Source organism: Arvicola amphibius, chromosome 1 (assembly GCF_903992535.2).
Source record: "Arvicola amphibius chromosome 1, mArvAmp1.2, whole genome shotgun sequence".
Taxonomy (NCBI): Eukaryota; Metazoa; Chordata; class Mammalia; order Rodentia; family Cricetidae; genus Arvicola; species Arvicola amphibius.
In genome coordinates this window covers 180,673,441-180,689,211 of record NC_052047.1, presented here as the reverse complement: position 1 = coordinate 180,689,211, position 15,771 = coordinate 180,673,441, and the positions used below count along the sequence as shown (strand labels likewise).

Genomic DNA, 15,771 nt, shown 5'->3' with positions numbered 1-15,771 from the left:
AATCGGGGTCATGCAGTGATTGCACTTGATTGTTATGACTCTTGAGTCTGGTTTAACTTTGAACAGTTCCTCTTATTTTTTTTCTTTCCTTCTTCCTTTACTCTTTTCTTGCTTTCAAGACCAAGTGGTTGCCTTGTAGAATTTCTACACCTGGATTAAAAAATAAAACCAATAACAACAGCCTCCCCAAAACGAAACCCCATCCTCATTGCTTCCTTTTAGTGTTACAACTTTTTCTAGACTCTTTATTCCATAAGAATCTCTTTCCCCGCTTGCCTAATATTTTGCTTACACACTGTGGTCCTAGCCTACTTGTAACCCTTGCACTCACCAGATGTCCTCATTTGGATTAACTATGGCTCACTCCATGTAAACTGGAAAGCTAGGTCTGAAAGCTAACCGATCTGAGAGTGAGCATTGGCATCAGAGTCCTTCCTAAGTCAGATAGGGCACTTAGCTTTGTCTCACATCAGGAAGCATTGTGGGTAGGCTAGACTTGATTATATGACGAAGGTACTAACCCTCAGATCTCAGCTCTGGACACCTCAGCTTTGTAATTGGCTGGTAGCCTCTGGGATGGACTTTGGTATGTTGTGCTATCATCAGGATATGGTGTCCTCAAAAATATTTCCCCTACCTGCCTTGGCATTAGCTGATGGTCTTTAGCTTAATCTGTTTTTTTTTTTTTTTTTTTTTTTTTTTTTTTTTTTTTTTTTTTTTTTTTTTTTTTTTTTTTATTTGAGATTGTGCAATGGTGGTTTTACTGGGAAGGGAATTCAAGTCCTTTGTGTACCCTGGACATGCATGTTACTACTGAGTCTTATCCCTGGTCCCCTCCACCCTTTTTCCTTTTTTTCCTTTTCTTTTCCTTCTCATTTTAAAATTCTTTTAAAGATCTATTTGTTTTGTTTTGTTTATATGAGTGTTTTGCTTGTGTGTATGTATGTATGCCACATGTATACATTGCCTTCAGGGGTTAAAGAGGACATCACATCCCCTGAAACTGGAACTATGAACGGTGAGTCATATGTGGGTGATCCAGCCTGGGTCCTCTGCAGAGCAACAGAGGTCGTCCTAACCACTGAGCCTTCTCTCCACCCACTTCTTTCTTTCTTTTGAAGCAGATTCTCACCATATAAACCCAGCTTGTCTTGGAATTGCTCTGTAGGACAGGGTGGCCTTAAACTAGCAGAGATCCACCTGCCTCTGCATTCTGAGTGCTCAGATTGAAGACACACACCATCAAGCAGGGTACACTGACCCTCTTTGCACTTTCCATTTTAATACAACATTTCATTGACTTGCCCAGGCTGACTCTGAACTCTATAGCTCGGGTAAGTCTTAAGCTTGCCATCCTCTTGCCTCAGCCTACCAAGATTACAGGTCTGTACCATCAAGCTCCTCTGTGATTTTCTTATTCTGCGATTTATTCTGTATTGATTAGTTAACTTTTTTCTATAAAACTTGGGTAAGAATTTTAGGGCCTTCTTTTTTTTTTTTTTTTTTTTTTTTTTTTTTTTTTTTTTTTTTTTTTTTTTTTTTTTGGTTTTTCGAGACAGGGTTTCCCTGTAGTTTCTAGAGCCTGTCCTGGAACTAGCTCTTGTAGACCAGGCTGACCTCGAACTCAGAGATCCGCCTGCCTCTGCCTCCCGAGTGCTGGGATTAAAGGCGTGCGCCACCACCGCCCGGCCTAGGGCCTTCTTAAAATGCTAGAATAGAGGCTTTATTTTTTTCAAAATTCCAAACAATCTAGCTTTATAAATTTCTAGCTATTAGAATGAATGAAATAATTGACTATAATGTTAGTAAATTCTTTTCTAAAGCTTTTACTATTTTGGACGAAGGGATATTTTTATTTATTGGTGGTCTAAAGTAAAGTAGTCACTTACTCTTTTTGATATTCAGATTGTTGCAAAGGTATCTACTGGACCCTTCTTGCAGTGTCTGTCTTCACTGGGCAACTCAATGAGAAAGGAGAGGCAAAGACAAGATGACAAGCGTGTCTTCCTTGTCCTTACCCTGATCTGAAGTCAGCCTTTGCTTCATCAGGACTCCGCCTCTTTTTAATGGGCACTCTGCCTTCTTCTCAGTGGGATGTAATGGAGAAGTTTTGTTCATGTGTCTGATATCTGGGATAACATTGCCTTCAGAGCCTTTTAGTGCTCTGTGCAGGTTGATCGTCTTTATTAAATTTAGTATCATCAAGTTTTATGTTCTTTGTTTTTATTTTTCATTCTTACACTATGAATATTAATTTCTACCAATTTTATGCAACATATTAAAAATTTCCTATCAAAAGTCACAACACTTGCCGGGCGGTGGTGGCGCACGCCTTTAATCCCAGCACTCGGGAGGCAGAGGCAGGCAGATCTCTGAGTTCGAGGCCAGCCTGGTCTACAAGAGCTAGCTCCAGGACAGGCTCTAGAAACTACAGGGAAACCCTGTCTCGAAAAACCAAAAAAAAAAAAAAAAAAAGTCACAACACTTGAACAGTATACACACACACACACACACACACACACAGAGTTGAAATCGGAGATTATGACATCTTAATGGTGCCGACTCACCCTATTCTCCACATGGAGCCATGACGTGAAGACTTCCTTATTTGCTAGCCAGCTTCTACTTGGAAATTTCTTTTTTCTCTTTTGAGATCATGTCTTGCTTTGCAACCAGCGCTAGCCCCAAAGTTGTCATTCTCCTGCACCCACCTTCCATATACTGACATTACAGACACACACACAAACATGTCCCGCTTTTTGGAGGCCTTTTGAATCCAAGATGTTAATCAACAGCCGCAGCCTCTGCCGCTGACGCCCTCCTGGCAGGTAGAGCCTCAGTGCATAGAGGCCACTAGCCTTATCTAAGCTCCCCATGGCTTTCACACACCTGTCTCGCCAGAGAACTCTGCCTATCCACCGTTGCCTACTATCTGACAGACTGACTCCTGGAATCCACCTGGCTTGTCTGGTTCTCCAAAGTATCTGCATCCCACTCTTGTTTCTAGTTTGGGGTTGTGGCTGGACCACAGGAGTGGTGAGGATCGAGTAGTGTGGTATCTGATGGGCATTTTGATCAGAGGGGGTCACTCATTGGCCAGTAGTGAGGCATAACATGGGCCATCAAGGAGCGCATCATTGAGGGGGGGGCAAAGGCGGTTGCACTTGGTTTCAGTAGGTCAGAAACTCCTGCCTGTGGAGGCCTAAAGAAGGGTCTGCTGCTGGAAGCTGGAGTGTGAGGGTGAAGGTGGCTACGGGAAGCAGCAAGCAGTTGGTTTATAATCCTGTGAATGCTCAGGATGGAGGAAAGCAGGCCAAGGCAGGACTGTCACCAGAGACTCGAGACAGAGTGGCTGAGGGCTGAAGGCAAGGGAGGAGATAAAAATGACCCAGAATCTGAAAGTTCTCCAGCCCAGTGTCAGGCTGCTAGAATGTTCTTTCCAACATAATCTTGAACCAATGCAATGAATAAAGGCTATTTCCATATGGGCCTTTCTCTTAACTAATTAGATGCTGCACCCTAGGTCTGTCTGAGAGGCAGAATGTTGAGTTTTCTATAAAATAGAGGGCCGATTGGACTATATAGGAAGTGAAGCTTGAGCTTCAAGGGACCTTAATCTTCTGCTCGAGCCACACCCATTGTCCCCTTCTTCCTTCTTCCTTCTTTCCTTTCCCACCACAGCAGAAGAGAACAGGTCCACAGCTGTCAGCAGCAGCCACCCCTCCCTTTCTGTCTTTGTACTCCCCGTCCTTTTCTAATATTTGTTTCCACTGCCTCACCCAGGCTCCTTAGCTGCCTCCCTCGCCTTCCTCAGCTACTGTGCTCTTGGCTGGGATGCTGAGAAGGCCAGGCATGGCTGACCAGGCGCACGTTCCTGCCACAGGAACCTGTGTGTGTCAGAATGCAGGCAGGGCTGCTGTTGCTGAGGGGTGAACCTCCTGTTTCTGCTCCAGGGCTGACTAGAAAGGAAAAAGTGAGTGTATGGTTTGGGGGCTAAGGGCAGGGACTCGGGCATCAGGACAGACGGAGTAGCCTTTCCTTCCTGATTTTCACATCACAAAAGAGAAAGGACAATGACCTTAATGGGGGTCATGGATCTGCCTAGAACTAGACTGCACAGTACTGACACCACACATTGCCTGTTTGCCTGAACTGGCCCCAGGAAGGAAATGCAGCCTGAGGACAAGTGCCCGCGCAGACTGACTGAACTACAGCTGCCATACCGGGCCCCCTGAGGACTTGGGCTCCCACCTAGCCTCTCTTCGAGAAGATGACTGAAAAAAGGAGAACCTGAGGCCTCTCCCTTGGAAACTACAGTGAAGTCCCACAGGTGCAAACTGTTTTTAGACACCTTACCACTGTTCAGATGGTGCCACACAAGTCTGGGCTCTCCTTGAATCCCTTCTCCTGTCCTCTAGGAGTAGATGAAGTGACACTCTCCAGTCTGTGGTTGATGCTGGGACAGGGTCTTCTATCTGCAGCACAGGTCTCTCTCACTGGGAAGCCATTCTGATGGGCAGTTTAGACTGTAAACAGCCTTGGACTGAATCCTAGCCTCTCCGTGGAGGAAGGGCACCACTTTGAACCTGCTGTTTAGCCTGAAAATCAACTCTTCATATAGAAAACACAGTGACTGGAGCGCAGGACACACAGAAAGCACCCAATAGACATGTTGTTGTGTTGTTACCACAGGCAAGAGCAAGCATCCAAGACCGACCAGAGCTGTGCGGGCCTCACTCCAAGCTCCCTTACCGTCTGTTTTCTCATTCTCGAGCTTCAGTCTCCCGCAGAGCTGATTTGGGCTTGGGCACGCTGTCTTTCCTCAATAATCCCAGACCTCTCTTATTCCTGCTAAATAGTCAATGCCCATGAGTGAGATTTGAATAATAACAATAAAATACTAACATCCGTCACTCCACTTAAGATTTAGGACATGGGGACTGGAAGAATAGCTCAGCTGGTGAAATGCTTGCTGTGGAGGCGTGAAGGCCTGAGTTCTGGTGGCATACCCTTGCTATCCCAGCTCTGGGAAAATAGACAGGCAGAAGGGATTCTGGGATTTGATGGTCAACCAGTCAAGCCTAATTGCTGAGCCCCATGTCTTAGTGAGGGACCTTGTCTCAGAAAACTAGGCGGACAGCACCTGAGGAACAAGACCTAGTGTTCCCTTGGTCTCCACACACACACTGACCCTCCAGCACCAAACACACACAAAAGAAAGAGGACGCTATTCCTGCCTGGAAGCCCTGTGAGCCCTTTCACCCCAATTTTCATTCCTTAGAAATCATTTACCTGAATTTTCTGTACTCCCTTCATTGATTTTATCATACACACATGAATTTTCATGTGTGTATACAATTTGTTGTGTCTAACCTTAATATTAATAGACCATACAACATTGGTCTCTTTTATTTTTAATATATTTTAAACTAAAATATAGTTGTATCATTTTCTCTTTCCCCTTCCTCCCTCTAACCCCTCCCATTTTCCTCCTGTCTTCCTCTCAAATTTATGGCTCCTTTTTCTTTGATTATTGCTTCCATATATGTAAATGTGCATATATATATGCATAATTACATAAGTACAACTTGCTGAGTCTGTTTCTGTTGTTTGTATGTATTGTGTCGTTGTGTTGTATGTAAATGATGTCAGAACTGACTACTTCATATTGGAGTTAGGGGGCTTGCCCCTAGACGAGGTTAATTTCCCCTGTCTCAGAAGTCATTAATTAGTTGCCTACAGTCCTTTGTCTAGGGGAGGGACTCCATGGGAGTTTCTGCTGCTGCATTTAGAATGTCTATTGATATTCCCACCATATGGTCTTATTCAGACAGCCATTTCTAGGAGCCATCAACTTCTTTTTCAAAGTGAACTTTTACTTATATGTGTGCTCACACGCTCTACTGCCCACACGTAGAGATCAGAAGCCACTCGCGGGCACAGACGTTGGTTCATTCTCTCTACCATGTGGGCACTGGAGACTAAATTCAGGAGTCAGTCTCACGGCGAGAGCCTTTACCCACTGAGCCATCCTGTAGGCCTATTCATCCATTTCTTCAGTGTCTCTTTATTTCGTATATTATTATTATTATTGTTACTGGGTCTGGGGAGATGGCTCAGTGCCTGAGAGAACTGAGAACTGGCTGCTCTTCCAGAGGACCTGGACTTGATTCCTAACACTCACATGGAGCCTCACGAATGTCTGTAACTGCAGTTCCAGGGAATCCAGTGCTTTCTGCCCCCATTAGGCACAAAGTATTCAGGTTAGGTGCATAGGCATACATGTAGGCAAAGCACTAATAGACATAAAATAATAATAAAATACTTTTAAAGAGAAAAATACTATTTTTACTATTTATCCATAGTGATACAACTGGAGTTCACTAATTTCTACCATTAGATAACATTCATTTATGTGAGTGTGATATAATTCATCCCTTATTCTTCTGTTGATGAACAACTGGGCCATTTCCAGAGCTGGTTTTTGCTTTTCCTATTAGAACATCACCGCCGCCAGCTGGTGCTCAGCGGCGCAGCCCTCGCACGTGGCCCTGCAGACGGGGAGCAGTAGCACTTCGCTGGACATTTGTGCATGGGACCTCGGTGCACCACTTAGAAATGTCTTACAGACCCATGGCCTACGCTGTCACAAATAGGTCCCACCGCCAAACTTACTAGATAATACCAAACTGTCTCCAAAGCGATTCTGCTTCTACTTCTCCACACATGAGTCGCGCATGTTTTAAAAGGGCTGTCCCTGGGATTTGTCATGCTCTCCATGCCTGCTGTCATAGACTGGGCCCGAATGCCCATCATGGCCTGTGCCCTGGGCTTCTGCTCCATTAACGAGTCCACCGCTAAGATTTGGTATCATTGGTTTCTGCTCTTGCACAGCCCTTCTGGGCAAGCAGTGACGGCTGTGAAGCCATGGTGGCAGGCTTGGGATGTCGGGCTGTGACACCACACACGCCGCATACCACATGGGGCAAAACGTCCAGCCTGGAAAAGCAGATTCTCGTTTTCATCATGTCAGACTCCATACAGTAAAAAGAAGAAAGGCAAGCGGCTGTAAAAAGAAAAAGCAGAAGTGTAACCCTTGCCCCCGTCTCTTTCTCTGGGGAAATAAGAAGCTGCCAGACCAGGTGCTGAGCAGAGTTGGTGGAGAAGAAAGTTGGGGGCCAAGGGGGAGCATTTTACAATAATTCAGAAGGAACCAGAGACTGTTGTCATGCCACTGGCCAGACCCTCCTGACCCCTGATGACATCATTCATGTTTTTCTCCTGCTTCCTTCCACTAAGAACTGGGGAGGGAAGGGGCAGGGAACTAGATCCCCTCCCTTCAGGATATACTGCAAGAAGACTGAGCAGCCTGGCTAGGGCAAGCCAACAGCCACAGGAAGCGAGCTCTGGCGTTTTTCTCATGATGATCTATTCTCAGGCAGAAGGACCCCACCCTTTATCAGCTCTGAAGCGTCAGCTCCTAAACATCCCAAGGAATGGGAAATTCAGAGAGCACACATGAATGTGAAGAGGCAAGGGACCCAGGGGACAGAAGAACTTCGGTTTGAACAAAGAAATCCATTCCTGCTCTCCATCTCTGGTCTTTCTCCTCTGTCTGGTCCTTCTTCCCCATCTCTCTTCAGTCAGATCTTGGGACTGTAACAGGAGAGATAACTAAATGTCCTCCACTTTGTCCCCATGCGCATGTTTTAGACCCAGGCTGATGGCCCTTTGATTATGTGAGGCACATAGCCTCCCTCACAAAGGTGATCGGGGACTTAGCAGGAGGCAGGAGCATGGGTGGGGTGCCCAGGTACAACAGGAAGAAAGAGTGAGTGCTCCGGCTCATTTTCTCACCCTTGACCCTAGATTGCATTCTGCTTGTTAACTCACAGATGAACCAGAAGCTTGCAGAGTAGACAGAGGAAGTGGGGGGTTAACTGGGGAGTCTTGAGGAGAGCAGCAGAGCTGTCTGGATGGGGTCAACAGCTGCAGGTGAGGGATCTCACCGTCCTTAGGATACCCCACATCTGACATACCACTTGGGTCTGATGAGAGGACCAGTGTCTGAAGTCAGGAGGGGAGTTAGGAAGCATGTGCCTGGTGTCATGTGATGGGAAATCGCTGGGCTTGTCCTCAGCTGCTTTGGGGTGCATTCTGATTTTATTTGAAATCATTGAACTCTCAGCTGGGCAACTCCTGACTCCACACAGTGCAGAATGGAAATAATTTGTCCTTCCTGGAGTCACCTATCACGGCTTGAGAAGAAGAGACCCTACGTCTCTGAGTAAATGACCACTGCCATGACTTTGCCACCCAGCTGTATGAGGAAGGAGCCACCATGAATAGCCCACTTCGTGTCTTAGCTCTCTGCAGAAGAGGCTAATCCATGGCTTCATGCAAACGAGCAGAAGGCTCTCAAGAGTATTCCAGTTGTACTCGACTGTTCAGCTTTTCCTTGTACCTGGGAAGTTGCAGGTGACTCTGGCTATCTGCTGAAAAAAGGGACTACCTAAGATTTGGGACAGTCAGGAAGTAGTGTCCAGCCAGAAGCTTATTCCAACCTGGCAACAAACCTGGTCATAAAAGAGCGGTGCTGGAAAGGGATTTGCATGCCCAATAAGGTTTCGCTACTGGAGTTTACACAATGCGCAGTAATCAGCCAAGCTGGCTGACTCCCTGGATCACATGATCTCGTAGAAACATGAAACTTGACGATGCGCTCCAGCGAGTTTTACTTCCCCTGTGCAGGGGTGTTTGCCAGCAGCCTGTGGTTACTCTCAGAAGTCAGTTCCAGTGGCTTCAGCCCTTGAGCCCAGAGCCCTACCATGCTGCTCCCTGGGAAGGCTAGGAGCTACTGACATCCACAGGACAGCGATCCACGTCTCCTCTCAGGAAAAATGGACAAGCTGAATAAGATTACTGTCCCTGCCAGCCAGAAGCTGAGGTAAGTTTCCCTTCGGATCCTTACCCCTGTTCCTTCCCCACCGGTGTTCCTACTGGCGCCAATACCCTAGAATACTTCGCCAGTTCCAAGGAAGTGACTGGCAAGGGCTAAGCGGAAGCAGACAGGGTTTTTTAAGAAATGTGTAGGAATGAGTGGACCTACCCTGGCTGGGTTTTTCCAGTGATAGGATGAAGGGTGAAGCCCTGGAAAGGCAAGAAGATAGAAAGTTCTCTGGCCCACATGCTACCAATGGCCAGCTCTGTGAGTCTGAATAGGTCACCCCGCTGAGGAAGGGCTTGTCCAAACAGTCTGCACCCACTGCACAGGGAACATTTGTGGTCATTGCTGGTTATCGTCTCTAGCTTATTTTGTGAGTGTTCATCGTAAGTTTATGGCGCGCGGGGCATGGGGGGACTGTATGTCTTTCCAATGCTTTCATGACAGTACAATAAGTACCTCGTTTGAAAACTGCTGAAGAGTCAGCCGAGTGGCTCACCGTGTAAAGTACTTGCTGTGTGAGCCTAGCAACCTGGCGACCAGAGTTCCGTTCCCACAACCTAGACAAGAGAGAGAGAGAAGCAACTCCACAAAGCTGTCTATGACTTCATACTCACTGCATGGCACATGTATGCCCTGACACATTATGCCCACACAGGTACCCCCCCAACACACAATAATAATAACAACAACAATAATAATAATTTGAAAAAACAGCTTTAGCAAATATTTTGTATATATGCAGTGGACCAAGGCATAAGTCAAGGGTCCATGAAAATACTTCCCAAATTTTGAGTGTGAAAATCCTTTTGCCTCCCTGTAACAGTGCCAATGGCTTTCAGAGACTGGAACTTTGAAATGTTCAGGAGTGTGCTATGTTCCAGCTGTAGATTGGAACTTAGGACTTTCATGGGGTCATACTTAGGAGTTGGAAAACTGGAGATTTTGAGACAACGTCGAAGAATAATAAATCTAGAGTTGGGAGAGGGGCAGCCTTTCACAGTTAGCCTGTGGGTCCTCTAACCCTGAGGAGTATGGTAAGAAGCAGACTGAGATGCACTAAGGGGCCTAGGACAGTGGGCAGCTCCTCTGGTCAGCCATTTCTAGAGCATGCCCAGGAGAGCCAAAGGCCCTTAACATGGATGGACGTCAGAAGGTCCCATAGGCACCCTGGGTCTTTTCGAGGGGGAGCAGTGGAGGTAAGAAGGGGCCACAAAGTGGAAAAGAGGATTGTAGTAGCGGAGACATTTTCATGATGATGTTTCAAGAATCAGGCTCTTGAGAGGCAGCTCAGGTAACACAGATGGAGAACTGTGGAGGACAGTTTCATCATGCTGAGGTGGATACAGAGGCTGATGTGAGGATATCTCAAACGTTGGAGAGGAGTGTTCTGCCCAGCAGGGGCTGTGGAGTGGAACTTATAGGGTGAGAGGGCCCTGGGACCTCGGTCCTCTCTGGTGGGACCAGACGGAAAAGTGAGAGTGGAGGGTCTAACCATGCAGAGTTGGGTAGTGGTTTGTGTTATCAGAGAGGGAGCAGGATGGCTTGGATAGAAGCAGCTGGAGGCACAGAGACTAGCCTGCTGGGAACGTAAGGAACCCAGGCGCAGCTGTGAGCAGGGAGAAAGCAGGGAGAGATCAGATGTGGCAGAGAGCTGACAAGACCTCAGTGTCAGGGCTGCTCTGAACAGAGGTCCCAAAGGTCCCTAATCTAAAGCCTTTCAAAGCCTCAGAACTTGCTTCAGGGAACCAGGATGGGAACTGAAATAAGAGAGCAATAGAACTTTAATCACTTTATGACCCGTTGCCCCTGGGACGAAGTCCAGTCTAATCATGGAGTGGGTGATGGTCATGACGTTATTATATTATAGGCCTGAAGACCAAAATTATACTGCAGATAATCACATGCTACATTCATCTGCTTAAAGGAAAGCAACATTTTCTCCACTTGGTTACTAAATTGTCCGCAGAGAATCAGCCTGTTTTTACGAAACGTGCACCATCGACGTGGAAGCCCCACGTGTGGAAACTCGCAAAGAAAGGGCACTGTAAACAAAGCAGCTCAAAACACCACCTCAACTGTTTTCTGTAAACACGTGACGTGGTGGGGATGGGCAGGTGAAACGCTTGCTCCCTCTGCTTCGCGGGCCCGCCCCTGACTGGTCAACTGCAGCTCAGAAAGTTGCCTAGCCAGTTCTTTGGCACCAGGTAGCAATGTAAATGGAGAGCGATGTCCAGACTTCTGCAGGCCTTTCAAAGCTTATAGAGGGGTTTGCTCAGGGTAAAGCAGAGCAAACAGCAATGACAAGACCACACAGTGAGTGTTTGTGGGATGACCGGGATCCAGGGACAGGGGATGACGGGGATCCAAGGGGTGTACAGCCTGGTCTGGAAAGAGACTGGGGGCAGAAGGGATGGCTAGAAAAAGAATAAAACAGAGTGAACAAGGAAATGAGGACAGAATTGGGAGCTGGGGTTGGGGGGAAGGATCCTCAGCCAGAAGGATGAAAGGCTCCTAAGGCCCCACTGGGGGGTGACACTCACTGAGAGATTTGTGTACCAGAACTGGGACAGGTGAGGTGGCCAGGCGTGTGTGAACAGATGTATGCATGTGTCTCTTTGTTAATAGAAGTCCCCAGACTTGCAGTATCTCATCCTTGGTTCTTAGCCCTGATTGCCCTTTGAGTTTTATAAGGTAGTGCCATCATTAAACTTCACTGAGTCCTGGGTTCTCAGTTCTTCAACAGCAAAGATCCCTAGGACCGCACAAGCACCACGTCACTGGGTGAGCATTGGGAATCTACAGTCCCAGAGAGCTTTGGCAGCCGCTCTTTTCAGGGTACCATAACTGACTTGAAAATGAAGTTTTACATTTTAACAGCTTCCCCAGATCTGTGTTTGTGTATTCCCCGCCCCGTAACACACATGAACACATACTGATTTGTTTAAGTAGAAGAAGTCTTTGACATAAGGCTGGTCAAATCATGCTTGTTGGTTAGAGGATATGGTATTGTTTTTAGTCAGACAAACCAAGGTTTTTGTGCTATTAGGCCAAGTTTACTTAATTTTCCTGGCCCCAGTTTTTTTTAACCTGTAAAGCTAGGTTTATAATAATAGTACCAATGCCATAGGGCTATTGTGGGCATTAAATGAATTGTCCCATGAAGCAACTGACATCATGACAGCATGTCATAACTACTGACTTTAAAAGATAATAGTTATTAATGTTACTATCATGGTCATTCTTATTAATTCTATAGTTTGCAATTGATTTTATGGACATACACAGAGGACTTGACACTGACCCTTAGTGTGTTTCCTGTTAGTTTCATTTCTTCTTTCTATTTTTGCCTGACATCTGTGGCATTTAACTTTGCATGGATTGTAGACATGACCTACACGTCTCGCAGGCCTCACCTAAGTGGCCAATGAAACTGTTCAGGACAGAAGGCTCTGTCATGGGTGTCCCGGCCTTGCTGGCTAGGGACTCACCCTGGAATTTTCTCTGACAGACCCCGGGACACACCTCTCTCCTCATCTGAAATTTTCCATTGGAGTTTCCCATTCCTGAACTTTTCACATTAACTTCTTTATAATCAATTCAGCTTTCTTTCACTCTTCCGCCCTCCCTTCCTCCTCTCAGCCCCTCCCTGTTTCTGCCAATGCTTTCATGATCGGCTCTAATTCTGACTCATCCTCCCGGCCCTCCACTTATGCCTCCTCACCTGCCACACCCTCTAGCCTTCCTCCATTTCTTTTCTGTGTTCTCTTCTTCCACACCATCCGAGGTAGGTCCTCACCTTCCCACGTTTCCTACATTTGTCAACTAACTCCCGAAGTCCTTCTTAGCCATGAACTTTGTGATCCTGTGAGCATGGGAGGCCAATTGTGACATGCGTCTTTGTCTTCCTGTAAGCACTGTGTTCTTTCCTGGTTCTCAAGGTAGACTTCCAATGTATTCAGAAGGGTGACAGAGCTGATTCCAGAAGGCTGGCTCCAACTGGTGTGTCCCAAGGATAAAAACAAAAGCTAGGGAGATGCAGGGCTGATAACGCACGCTTGTCACCCATTCTTTAAGATCTTCTTTGTCTCATAAGCAAATCTCCTGCAGTGTTTATGAGACACAGATTTGAGGAGATCCTCCCTTAGCCAGGGTGGCATCCCTGAGGCTATCTTCCTCACAATCACCCATCAGACCATTCCTGATGAGTAAATTTTGAGAGTGCCATCTTTTTTTCTTTTAGGAGTTTTACCTGGCACTATTATAAATCAAGTCTGTATTTTCCATCCTCCACCCTATAAAACGACTCTTTGTCTTTGGTCTTATCAAGGTCTCAGGAAATGGTTTATCTGATTTTATGTGAAGGACCCAGGCTTTCTGCTTATTAAGTGGGGTGTTCAAGGCTGGTGGCTGATCCTAGATCCTGCCTCTGAATTCAGGGGACTTCCAGGCTCTTGCCCTCTGTAGACAGAGCCTCATCAATGGAGCCTGTACCTGTTCCACAAGTGTCACAGATGCCACGGTGCCTCTCTCAGACACCTGCGACTCTGTAATTATGACTCTACCTCGGGGACTCCTCCTGATTTTTGTGTTCCCTCCCTTTTCATTCTGACACAATCCATATAACATAAAGTCAGCCATCTGAAGCATTTTTGTGCGTATAGTTCATAGCATGGGATGCATTCATAACCTGTGTAACCACCGTCATTGTTCATGCCCAAGACTCTTATTGCAAAACTGGAACTCTGTGCTCATTAAACAGTAGGTTTCCACTGCCCTCCCAGCCCCAGAAATCAGTCTTCTCTATGTCTCCTCTAGGAACCTCAAATAACTGGAACCAGAACCTCAAATAACTGGAACCATGCTGTATTTGTCTGTTTGTGCCTGCTTCCTTCACTTAGTTTAACGGTCATTTGTGGGGAGGTGGCACTACACTCCTTTAGGGGTGGCCTAGCTTATTTCTATTTGCTGTATCGGATGTTGATGCTCAAAGTCTCAGAAATGGACTTAATCTTCTCATTCCATAGCCTTGCTGGGTTTCCTAAGTCCCCAGGGACTGAGGACCCAAGGGACCAATGATACTGCTGGTAGGGGCAAGAGAATGACATCTGTAGTCCAAAGGGTTTGGAATTCCAGCCCTCCTCTCAAAGGTCCCTCTGAGAGAGTGGAAACATCTGAAATGTGACACTCGATGCTGTCTTCTAGGTTCCACACACCCTCTAAGTTTGCCAGGACCATTGTGAAGCAGCAGCCTCTGTGCTAATTGATGTGGGGTCACAGGGATGTCTGGCCACTACAAAACTTCTTTTGGGGGCACATCATGTTATCTCTTGACCATGTGTTGAGCGTCTTTATTACTGTCACATTTTCTGTCCCTGGGTTTCCATTCACCAGTGTGTTAGTCACTTCTCTCATCATTGTGACAGAAATACCTCACAGAACAACCTAAATGAGGAGGGGTTTCCATTTTGTTCACAATCTAATGATGGCCAGGAGGGCATGGTTGGTTAACAGCATTGGGAACCAGCATTATGTGGCTTGGTTACGTCTTGGAAGACCAGAGAGCAGAGAGTTTGGGATAGAACCAAAAATGGATATTACCTTTCAGGTCTACCAAGAGATACCCACTTCCCACTAGTTCCACAGCCTTCCAAACCATCATCAAACACAGAAGCCTATGGGGACATTTAACATTTAAAGTATGATAATGGGAATAGGCTTGTCTTTCTTTCTCCCTTCCTCCCTTCCCAAATCTTATTCCACAGCTGAGAGGCATTTACTTCCCAAAGACGCCCTCCTCCAAGCCCCTCCCCTGCCACCTGGCCCATCCCTGACTTTGATTTACCTCCTTGCCAAAACAGTACCCTGGCAGCTACCCCTGCAGCCTTTGAGTTCATGCTGGTATTTTCACAACTCTCCCATGACTACGGACTAGGCCTTGAAAATGTCATTTCCCTTGGACCAGCATGTGTAGATTTTGAGAGAACAATCAAGGCCTAGTTCAAAAGCAAAGGAGCCAGCTTAAGAACTCTGGGTGTCCCCTTGCTGGGCTACACTCCTCTGTTGATCAGTTGCCTGATGAAGGGACCTTAGTATCCCAGGAGCGACTCTGCCCCCATGATGCTCTTCTTCAGACTTCACTCCACACAGTGCAGGCAGGGTACATGCATGTGGGCTTCTGAGCCTCCTTGGACATAAAGCCACACACACCAAAGAGCCCACATGTAGTTGAACACTGCCATCCCCGGCCTCAGGAACTTCAATGAGAGGCCGTGTTGTTGTTGTTGTTGTTTACACTGGAGACTGAGAATTGTAGAGCCAGTGTTGGTCAAGGTGTCCGTGCTGCGGCATGCCTGCTTGCCTATGTGGAGACATAGTGTCTATGGAGAAGCACTGAGGCCCACCTTTCCAGGACGTAAGAGACATTTCTCAAGCCTCTTTATGTCTCGAGTAGGACAACTGAGACCAGAAAGGCAAAGTTACCTGTGCAAGCTAGTGCCAATAAAGCCAACGATGACCCTCACACCTCCATGCTGCCTGTGGACAGAGGCAAAGAAGGCCACACATCATCCCTTTGCTCCATCTCCCTCCCTGAGGTATTTATTGGCCGATAAACTTCCTAGTCTAGTCAGTGTTCTATGCATATCCTCGATAACTATTTTAAAAAGCTAAAAGGGATGGGCTGGAGTGTTGGCTCAGTGGTTAATATCACTTGTCCTGAAGGACCAGGGTTTGATTCTCAGGACCCATATAGAGCCTCATCATCTCCTTGGGCACCAGGGACGCATGTAGTGCTCAGACACGCAGACAGACACAAAGGCAAAACT

At 46.6% G+C, this 15,771-nt stretch overlaps 1 protein-coding gene across 1 annotated transcript in view; it reads left to right on the top strand.

Moving 5' to 3' along the window:
• The first annotated feature begins 8,761 nt into the window (after window positions 1-8,761).
• The window catches only part of Blnk (B cell linker), a 62,256-nt gene continuing 55,246 nt past the window's right edge, over window positions 8,762-15,771 (top strand). The window contains exon 1 of the mRNA XM_038342702.1: window positions 8,762-8,947. Within this exon, the coding sequence (XP_038198630.1) occupies window positions 8,901-8,947 (47 nt within the window). The 5' untranslated portion in view covers window positions 8,762-8,900. The remainder of the gene's footprint in view (window positions 8,948-15,771) is intronic.